This window comes from Cucurbita moschata, unplaced genomic scaffold (genome assembly GCF_002738365.1).
Source record: "Cucurbita moschata cultivar Rifu unplaced genomic scaffold, Cmos_1.0 Cmo_Scf00004, whole genome shotgun sequence".
Classification (NCBI taxonomy): domain Eukaryota; kingdom Viridiplantae; phylum Streptophyta; class Magnoliopsida; order Cucurbitales; family Cucurbitaceae; genus Cucurbita; species Cucurbita moschata.
Window position 1 is genome coordinate 5,813,263 of NW_019268520.1, and position 10,364 is coordinate 5,823,626.

A 10,364-nucleotide genomic window follows, 5' to 3' on the forward strand; every position below is an offset into this window, starting at 1 on the left:
GCATCTATTTATATGGCAAATTCCTTTCTGATTGTCTCATGAGAGTTATGATTTGGGAAGGTTCCCAAACAAATTCCTTTTCTCTTTCAACTATTTCCCCCATTTTGACCTTATTTGCAAAAGTTGCCCTTTTTTTAAAATAATTAGAATCCCCCCCCCCACATAATTTAACTTCCCTCCTTCCCTCCTTCCCTCTCTCACATTTAGCTAATTTGGAAGGTAAACTCTCCAAATTGGAAGCTTTCTTTTGACTTTTGACTTTTTCTTTCGGCTTAGAATGTAGTGCTTCATTTTAAGACTATAAATTATTTTAATTCATTATATAATTTTTTAAAATAACAAATCAAAGTATTATTAAGGTACATTTTAGGGTTAGGAATATCTCCGAGTTTAAATATTTTTAAAAATATATTTTATTCATTATATATCTATACATACCCTCACTACATTTTTAGCTAATGACTTTTAAAGTCACTTTTTTTTATAATTTAATTAATAATGTTTAAACTAATATAAAATTTCAATTTATTCTTAACAATTAAGATTTTAAAAACACACAAAATTTGACCATTTGAGTAAACCCACAAAATATATATATATATATATATATATATATATAAAGTTAAATACTTTAGTTTATTAACACAAAAAAAATAAAAAAAAATATATTAAAAGTTTATCCATTTATTAAATACAAAATTAAAAATTAAAAAAAAAATGTTAAAACCAATCTGAAATTAAATAAACAGAAAGTAGGTTGATGTGACCAAGGAAGGAGAGAGAAAAAAATTGCATCTTTTTTTCTCTTATTCCTTAGCGTCGGCCATGTATGAACCTTTAATTCAGTGCCAACAGACACCAAGAAAGATCTGTGGCTATTAAATGAGCCTTTCAAGAACACTATAAATATGAGCACCAAATTTGAGCTTATAAAACATACCCACAGTGAAAGAAAGAGCCCTAATTAGCTTCCCTGTGTGTGTGCAATGGCAAGAAGTGTGTCTTCGGAGCCTCTTGTTGTTGGGAGAGTGATCGGAGATGTGCTTGATCCCTTCACCCAAAGCATGAAGATGACTGTTTCTTACAACAATAAGCAAGTCTTCAATGGCCATGAGTTCTTTCCTTCTGCCGTTGCTGCTAAACCTAAGGCTGAAATCCTTGGTGCTGACTTGAGATCTTTCTTCACTTTGGTGACATTTCTTCTCTCTCTATCAATTCTTCATTTCTATATACGATTTACCCCGATGTTTCTCTTTCTGTGTCTACGATGGACCCGATTGTACCTTATCAGATTCAAAATTTTAAGTTGTTAACCTGAACGTAGCTCACTAGTTTAAGACATGTCTCTGTCAAAAGTGCGAATTCTTCCTTGTTGAACAAAAAAAAAACTTTTTTTGAGTTGGGTTATTGTCTGTTTTGACCCGTTACGTATCACTGTTAGCTTTGCGTTTTTAAAACGAGTTTGTTAGGGAGAGATTTTCACATCCTTATAAATAATGTTTCGTTCTTCTTTTCAATTGACGTGGGATCTCACAATCCACCCCTTTCGAGACCCAATATCCTCGTTGGTACACTGCTCGGTGCCTAGCTCTAATACTATTTGTAAAAGTATAGACCTACTGCTAATAGATATTGTTTGTTTTAACTCGTTGCGTATTGACGTTAGTCTCACGATTTTAAAATGCGTCTGTTAGGGAGAGGTTTCCACACCTTTATAGAGAATGTTTCGTTCCCCTCTTCAAATGATGTGAGACCTTATGCTACTCATACCTCAATTAGTTAAGACAGTATATCTTGAAGAAATTATTAAATTTATTATAATCTTTCATTCACCAATTTAAGTATAGATCAGTTACTATGGTAGCGGGTAAGTTTTGAGAAATTATTGAGATATGTTTTCTCTCATCTCTCCATGATTTCATTTCATTTTTTCTTGTTTCAGGTTATGACAGACCCAGATGTTCCAGGACCGAGTGATCCTTATTTAAGAGAGCATTTACACTGGTAACTTTTTTTTTTAACTAAAATTCACACTGGTAATTAAACATTTACAGTGTTACTGTCACAGTTACATTACAAATATTGCATGTGCATGAAACCCACCAAATTTGACTTGACAAGAATTAATACTGAGAGAATCGTTGTCGTGTTTTATTGTCGTTGGAGGATGAAATTCTCTTGGATTTTAGCGAATTTTGCTTATTTATTTTTCTTTCATTTTCATGTAAACTAAATCAAATAACTTTTAATATAACCTATGGTTTGTCTTTTACATTTATTATAAGATATTTTTTTAATAAATACCACTATTATATAGTTGGAACTTGGAAGATCAGCATAATTAGTGGACTGGATTCCTTTGGTGTCTTAATTTAGACCAAATTTGTCAACTTTAAGCTTAATTTCAATTTTAGAAAAATTTAATACATGTCTTATTCAATATATATTGAGATGTCTCGAAGCCCTTCGATCCACGAGCAACATCATGACTATATTATTAGATAAATCTCTATTAATAAACTGATGTTTTGATTTTGAAACTATACCGTGCATTCACGTGCAGTACGATAAGAAACCACGTAGTTGTTAATGAAAGTTTTATTTGTTTGAATAATTATCGATTGATTTGTGTTAATTTGTAAACTTTTAATATAATTTATCCAATATTGTATTGAATAATTACGAAGGATAGAAAATAAATAAATAATTTAACAACCAAACCAAAATAAAGAGGTGGATTGAGTTAGGTTGTGAAAAATTTCGAGTTGGGTTGGGTTACCAATCCAACCAACGTCAACTTTTGAGTTGATCCAAAAAAACTCTCTCGACCCAACTCAACCCGACCCATTACACCCCTAATATTGCTTATATATATGTTAGTGCTTACCGTGCCTTGTGATAAGGAACTACCTAAGCTAGTAGCTAACTCCGATATGTAAATTTAGATATTCTCGTTGAACCACTTATTTAATGTCTAGCTTCTGGAGTGGGAGACAGTTGTGAAGAAGGGTTATTGGGTTTTTACAAAGGTAACTAACAGTTTTTACTGAACAATCTCTATTGCAGGATCGTGACAGACATCCCTGGGACTACGGACGCCACATTCGGTAACTTTTTTAGAGAACGTGGTAAAATGTTTTTAACTCAAAACAGGTAAATTTTGTTGATGAGGTTTGAATGAAACACAGGAAGGGAGGTAATAAGCTACGAGACTCCAAGGCCAAACATAGGAATCCACAGGTTCGTTTTTGTTCTGTTCAAACAGAAGCGAAGACAAACGGTGAGCGCACCCTCTTCAAGGGACCATTTCAGCACACGAGTCTTCGCTGCCGAAAACGACCTCGGCGACCCCGTTGCTGCCGTCTACTTCAACGCTCAGAGAGAAACTGCCGCCAGACGACGCTAAAACCGCCGCGGACGGCGGCCCCAGCTGATTATACAAGACAAAAAGAAAAGAAAAAATATATATATAATGATGGGTCTTCCATTTCCCTAAAGAATAATAATAATAATAATAATAATCACTAAAGGGAGGGAGTTTCAGATTTGTATATTATAAAAAATATATATATGTATGGATCAGGGTAAATAATTTGGACACGAAGAAAGGTGGAAAACGGCGTCGTTTTCTTTTCCTTTCTCGTGTGTCTAGTTGTGCATGTATTTCGCTGGCTCGGTTTAGTAACATTTCTATTTCTTGTTTCTTTTTCCTTTTTTTTCCCGAAAAAAATAATTAAAAATGAAAAAAAAAATGTCGCAAGAAAATATTTACTCTCAGAGAATCAAATTAAAAAAGAATAAAAAATAAAAATTATTCTAATTAGAACAAGTTGTCCAATAAAACTCTAATATTTGGTTCCAATTGATTATAAATATTTAGATAATAAATTAATTAAGTGTTAAGTGCAAGCTTACATTTCACTACTAATAATGCGTTATTATAAAATAAAAGATGTGATTTCTATTAAATAAATAAATATATAAATAAAAATATACACATTAATGAAAATGCCTTTACCTAAAATTCCGATACTCTTTTCAACAAATATTTATAATGAATAAATAAATTATAGATAAAATTTCAATATTTAAAATTCCAAAATTGAACTGTCCGAAGAATCCTACGTCAGCTGAATTAGGGTTTAGTTTTCTCATTGACCTTTTAAAAGGTGTTTGAAATCACAAATTCAAATGAGGATTGATGCTTTGTTTCTAAATTATTGTTTGTTAAAATATTATTTTAGTTTTTATAGTTTAAATTTTGAATAATCTTTTAATTTAAAATTAATTTTCGTGGGAGAAAATATAGATATAAATATATTTTCAAAATTTATTAAAAGAATGTAACTTATTTAATATTATAATTAATTAATGAATTGAATTTATCTAAAGTGATAGTGCTTTATTTATTTGTATTAATTCAAACCAACATAGAGTCTTCGTTGAAGAGTGTTGCATTTAAAAGGGGAATGAAAGTTGATATGACATTTAATATATAAAAATTGGAAAATACACGTGACATTGTTTATTTAGAGAAATTTAAATTCGTAGAAATTAACTTTATTTTACTAATATTTATATGTGTAGTGTCTCAAATTTATAATCCTCTTATACTTTATCTCGACGGTAGACTTTGATGGAGGCTTCTAAATCCTCAAAATTGTTATTATTTCTATATTAAATTAATAAAAATATTTTTTTGAAAATATTTTGAAACTTTTAAAAATTTCAATAATATCATACTTAAAAAAATATTTTTATAGAAGTTTATTTAAATTTTAAAAATTTTAATTAATACTTTTTAATTAAAAAGTACAAAAATACCCTTATTGTGTTTAAAAATATCTATAATTTTTTAAAATTAACATTAACACACTTCATCTTTATAAAAAAAGTTCACAAAATTATTACCATTTTATGCACCTCACGGGTCATCACAAAACTTTTTAAAAAAATCTAAAAGTGTAAGAGTATTTATTTTACTTTTGAAAATCTAAAAGTTTAAGAGTATTTATTTTACTTTTGAAAGTTCATACGTATATTTGAAATGTTGTACTAGCTTTTTTTTTTTTTTTTTTATAATTTTTTTAACCCGTTTGAAGGTATTTTCGAAGTTTTTTAAAAAGTTTGAAAGTGTTTTCGAAATTAAAAAAATTTAAGGGTATTAATAAATTTTTGAAAGTGAGAGGATATAGCCTCGAATGTTAACTATATATATATATTTATTTATTGTATAAAATATAAATTTTAAGAATATTTTTATCATGGGCTTTAGATGAGTTTTTTTATAGAGTTGGGATGGACTCATATTGGGCCCAATTTTTTTTTTATTTTTATGAATTTGGGCTTATTTGAGCTTAACACAAACCCTTTTGAATAGGCTTAAAATAGCACTAATTAGCAAAAGAAAAAAACACTTTTAATAGAGATCTTGTAGGTGGGAACGGAACATTCTTGATAAGAATATAAAAATTTCTTACTAAAAAACATATTTTAAAATTATGAAATTAACGACAATGAGTCATGAGTCAAAGCGGACAATATCTACTAGCGGAGAATTTGAGCTGTTACAATACATTTATATAAATAATAGTGAAATTATAAGACAGCGGATTTATACTCTTACAATATATTTATATAAATAACAGTATAATCGGAAGAGTTTATTACGAAGTATATCCTTATAATTAACCGGCTTGATTTCTCATGAATTCGACCTCAATTATTGTCGGTCAGTTTGTCATGAAACATAGTTATTTGATATATGAATGATAAACAAGTGACAACATTTAATGGGTCTATTTTAATTTAAATTTGAAAAAATGTGTAAGTTTATAATTGGTCTCAAATGTGTAAGTTAACAAGTTAAATCTAATAAAAATTATAATATAATTATATAATTATAATGGAAGTATAATTCAATTATAATTTTCGCGGGAAAATTCCCAAACCACAAAATCAGAAAACCTAACAGATCAATCATCCACTGCTTAACTTCATCTCCGATCGATTAATCAAAGCCTGACGAAGGCCAAAACCCAGCGGCAACTGAAAAGCCTTCTCCAGACGCGTCGGCTCCGGTGGCGTTGCAAATGGAAACATCTCAAAATCGGCGGAATCGGCCATCGGAACGGCATTGGACAAATCGGAGATCGGAAGCAGACAGTTGGCGAGAAGCGCGGCACCGCCGGTAGCCGTGAAGAAACCGTAAGTATCCTCGCAGAAATGCCGCGGAGAAATAATGCTGTTAACGGCCTCGAGATCGATCTCGAAGAGTTCGTCGTCTTCTTCGATTTCCACCGGAACTCCGCTGGAGGCCATGGATGCCGATGGTCGGTGGTAAATACGGCGGAGCTTCAACCTCATTATATAGGGAATGGAGGAAGGAGTGAGGAGAAATCAGGTAAGTGGAACGGTCCTCAACAAATCCGCAACCACCAAGTTCAGGTGCGAAGTTGCTCCCCTAATCCCAATCTGACATCAATCGCTCCTTTTCTTTATATTTTATTCAAGAAAAAATTGTTTTAATCGTTATATCAAAACCATATAACCTAAATTAGAAGGCCCTAAACTTTTATTTTTAATTAGTAAATTAGCACTAAATTGCTGTGATTAAACAATCACTTCAATTATTTAAATATTAAACTTTAATATCTAAAATTAATTTAGATGATTATTTATTTATTTAAATTGCATATCTAAATTATTTGACAAAATATTAGAAGAAATAATTGTTATAAAAAATTAAATCAAGTATAAGTAAACGCAAGTAAAAAATGTGTGTATAAAATATCCAAACACCCTTAGTTTCAAATTACAGAATTGTTAGTGGTTTGATTTTGAGTCTTTGAGTGGGGGATTGGTGGTCGAATTTTGTCAAAGGGTAACATTTATAAAAAAATCGTTTATTCATATATTTATTTTTTTAAAAAATGTTTGGAAGTAGTTTCCAAACAACCCTTTGGATTAAAAGTGAATCATCAGCAACCCTAAATTATTATCAATTTTGGATTAATTGGCCAGAAAAAACGAAATATTTCTTATAAGAGTAAGTGTAAAAACCTTTAAAAACCTTGAGTGAAAACCTAAAGAAGATGATATCGGCTAGTGGTGGTCTTGATGCTGTTACATAATATTTGTTAATGGTAGGATTGATGTTGTTGCAAATGGTATTCAAAGCTAGACTAATGTGGCAACACAACACTGAACCCTCGAGACTAAGCCCCTCAAGAGCAAGGGTAGATTATGAAATACCACATTAGTTTGAAAGAAAAATAAGACATTCATTATAAAGGCTCGAAACACCTCTTTGAAAACGAGAAACAAAGAGAACAATATACACTAACCAAAAATATTATCCTTAAAACTCTCTCAAATCTGTAAAATTTGTAAATATGAGGAGAAATAGAGATGATAAATAATAATAATAATAATAATAAACAAATCTGGGAGGATTTTTTCAATACTAATAAAGGCATCTTCCACAAACTAAAAATGAATTTCCAAATTTCCAAAACTTCTTAATGCCTGGAAAGAAACACTAGAGAAAATACTTCTAATTGCTGTTTCTCGTTTTTAAGCGACCAAGGCTAAAAAAGATCAACACAAAATGCCTTCCCCTCCATCTCTCATCAAATGATGATACCACAGAGATACATGAAGACTTATAATGCATGAAAATCTTGAGTAGAGTAATTATATATATATATATATATATATATATATATATGATGATCTAAATGATAAGACCAGCATGGCACAGAGCAACAATCAAAATGATTTCTTTATTCAAAACAACCTTCAACCTCTAGACATGAGCAACTTGTGGGTAACTGCAACAATTCAAGCCTACCGCTAGCAGATATTGTTCTCTTGGGGCTTTCCCTTTCGGTGTTCCCCTTAAGAATCTAAAACGCATCTACTAGAGAGAGCTTCCACACTTTATAAGGAATTCTTAGTTCCCCTCGATGTGGGATCTCACAATTCACCCCCGTTGGCGGCCCAACATCCTTGTTGCACACCGCCCGATGTCTAGCTCTTATACCATTTGTAAGAGCTCAAGCTCACCGCTAGTGGATATTATCCTCTTTGAGCTTTCCCTTCTGGAGTTCCTCTCAAAGTTTAAAAACGCGTTTATTAGGGAGAGATTTCCACACCCTTATAAGGAATGCTTAGTTCTCCTTCCCAACCGATGTAGGATCTCATAGTAACCTAATCTATTTCTTCAATATGGATGCACAAGACAACCATAAACAACAGATTATGTCAATAAAAGAGCCTACTACCTCTGCTAGTTAAGGGCAAGGGAATATTACACTTCGAGATCGGAGGTGTCATAATAGAGTTATACAAGGACATTGTAGACACAACCCCTCAAAGAAAATACCATCAGAGAGGCCCTAGCCAAAACGTAGTTCAGTAGAGAAAGCCAAAAGGCCAATGGAACATGCTACAATTTTGCCACATTGCCATCACTAAAACATTGAACATGATCCCGCTTATATACAATGCAGACGACAATTTGCAGAATTTTGAGGTTTATGCCATGAGACTCGATTCTTCCACAGAAAAACAAGCCTAGAGATGAACTTCAAATCTTTTAAAACAATGCATGAGGATGCTGTCTTACCAAGGCAAAATATGGTGCAAACAATGATCCAGAAGAAACAAGGGAAAGGGGAATTAAGGAGATAATAGAAACATCAAGATCAAATGCACATGCAACTAAACTTGTCTCCAAGACAATTGCTCATAAGGGCATTGCTATTTATTGAACCTTCAGCCAGAGGGAATCATTAACCAAACACATCATATGCACACTATACACTTAAAATGTAGAATTAGAACAATACGGCAGCTCAAAATAAACACAAAACTAGCTTATCTCTTACAGGATTAAGTGGAGAAAAACTGAACATTCTGAAGCACAAATAAGAAATTAAAAGAAATGGACTTCCCATTACTGCATCAAGTTTCCCTTCCCATCATCAATCATCAGTCTTCACCTACTTTCACGTAATCAATATAGTAACAAAAAAAAAATCAGTACTGAATGTTTTCTTCTTCTTTTTCAGTAAGAAGCAAAGAATGTCAACGCTAATCACAAAGCTGAAGTTGCAGTATTAGAACTAAAATATAACTAACAACGAAAAGAGAGTGAAAATCAAAAAACAAGCATATGCTATCAACCCACGGTGCTCATCCCCACCATCGGCAAGAGAAACCATGAGACTCGTACAGATCCTAGTTGCCCACAACACGAAAACTCCGGCGACTCCGGATCTCAATATACCGGCTTGCGGCAGGAACAAAGACACGGCCGAAAAAACCACAACAGGCAACATACAGTACCCAACTACGCTAGTACATGTGTGAAGGTTCAAATTACCATTTCGTCCAGCCAACATATTGAACACGACATACAGGAAGATGGAAGAAACCACGATCCATCCCAGTATCACGCCAAATTGGATCTTGCCGGCGAGCAACTGGAAGAGGCCGAAGAACATGTATAGGAGAATCGGTCCGGACAAATCCGAGTCCTTGTGCACATCGGGTTTGACCCGGAACGGATTCAAGATCGACTTGGTTTTCTTCCAGATTTGATCCGGGTGGATCCCGAGTTCATCGAGGAGGGGTTCTTCGTCTTCGAAATTAGCACCACCAGGGACAGACCCGCCACCGATAGGACCTCCATAGATACCGCCAGAGGACGTGGAAGCAGCGGCGGCGGATCCGATGTCGAAGGACATAAACGGAATGCTGGAGCCAGTCGACCGAGGAGGCTGAAATGGCGCCGTCGCCACACCCCGTTGGTGAAGATTGGGGTTGCCGCCAGAGGGGAAAACCACCGGTGGTACAGCGAACTCCTTCTTCACCGTCCCCATGGATTACAAAGAACAAAACCCCGAAATATGAAATCTCAAATCGATTACGAGTAGAAGTCAAAACCGAAGAACGATTTTGAGATTTAGGGATTCAACTCGAGATCGAATGCCCTACAGGGTAAAGGAAATGGGGAAAGATTAGCAAGAATTCGATACACGAGAAAGTAAAAAGAATAACATGTTAAAGAATAAAAAAGTTTATATAGTACAAAACAAGGAAGGGCATATCTGACTTTTCGTATTCCGTTTCGACTAGTTGATGTGGAAGTGGGGACGAGTGCAAGGCGAAACAGTTTTCGAAGTGTCTGAATGTGTATGTGAAACTACATTTTTCTCCCCCATCCTTCTAGAAAATACGAATTCGTATTTCTTGCTCCAAAAGGTTTGTTCGTATGGCGATAATTATTTTATTTTTTTTACTACATTAATATAAATATCTCTAAATTTTATATTTTTATCTAAAAAGGTAGTTTCAAA

The 10,364-nt window shown here is 33.1% G+C and overlaps 3 protein-coding genes across 4 annotated transcripts; 1 reads left to right on the top strand and 2 right to left on the bottom strand.

Annotated features, from left to right (window-relative positions):
* The first annotated feature begins 936 nt into the window (after nucleotides 1–936).
* On the top strand, nucleotides 937–3,663 carry LOC111442134 (protein SELF-PRUNING-like). The gene is made up of 4 exons (XM_023079412.1): nucleotides 937–1,190; nucleotides 1,943–2,004; nucleotides 3,067–3,107; nucleotides 3,189–3,663. Exons 1-4 carry the CDS (start codon nucleotides 987–989, stop codon nucleotides 3,404–3,406), a joined length of 525 nt encoding a protein of 174 aa, XP_022935180.1. The 5' UTR covers nucleotides 937–986; the 3' UTR covers nucleotides 3,407–3,663.
* A 2,229-nt stretch (nucleotides 3,664–5,892) lies between these two features.
* On the bottom strand, nucleotides 5,893–6,441 carry LOC111442274. The gene has a single exon (XM_023079602.1). The coding sequence runs from the start codon at nucleotides 6,364–6,366 to the stop codon at nucleotides 5,980–5,982; it is 387 nt and encodes a 128-aa protein (XP_022935370.1). The 5' UTR covers nucleotides 6,367–6,441; the 3' UTR covers nucleotides 5,893–5,979.
* A 2,294-nt stretch (nucleotides 6,442–8,735) lies between these two features.
* Nucleotides 8,736–10,061, bottom strand: LOC111442433 (protein YIPF5 homolog). 2 transcript variants are annotated; one of them, XM_023079860.1, is made up of 2 exons: nucleotides 9,389–10,061; nucleotides 8,736–9,005 (listed from the first exon to the last, which is right to left on the bottom strand). In XM_023079860.1, the coding sequence occupies exons 1-2, from the start codon at nucleotides 9,885–9,887 to the stop codon at nucleotides 8,995–8,997; spliced, it is 510 nt and encodes a 169-aa protein (XP_022935628.1). In that variant the 5' UTR covers nucleotides 9,888–10,061; the 3' UTR covers nucleotides 8,736–8,994. The 2 variants fall into 2 exon arrangements, with proteins under 2 accessions (XP_022935628.1, XP_022935627.1); XM_023079859.1 differs by having other exon boundaries at nucleotides 8,746–10,061.
* Nucleotides 10,062–10,364: the final 303 nt, after the last annotated feature.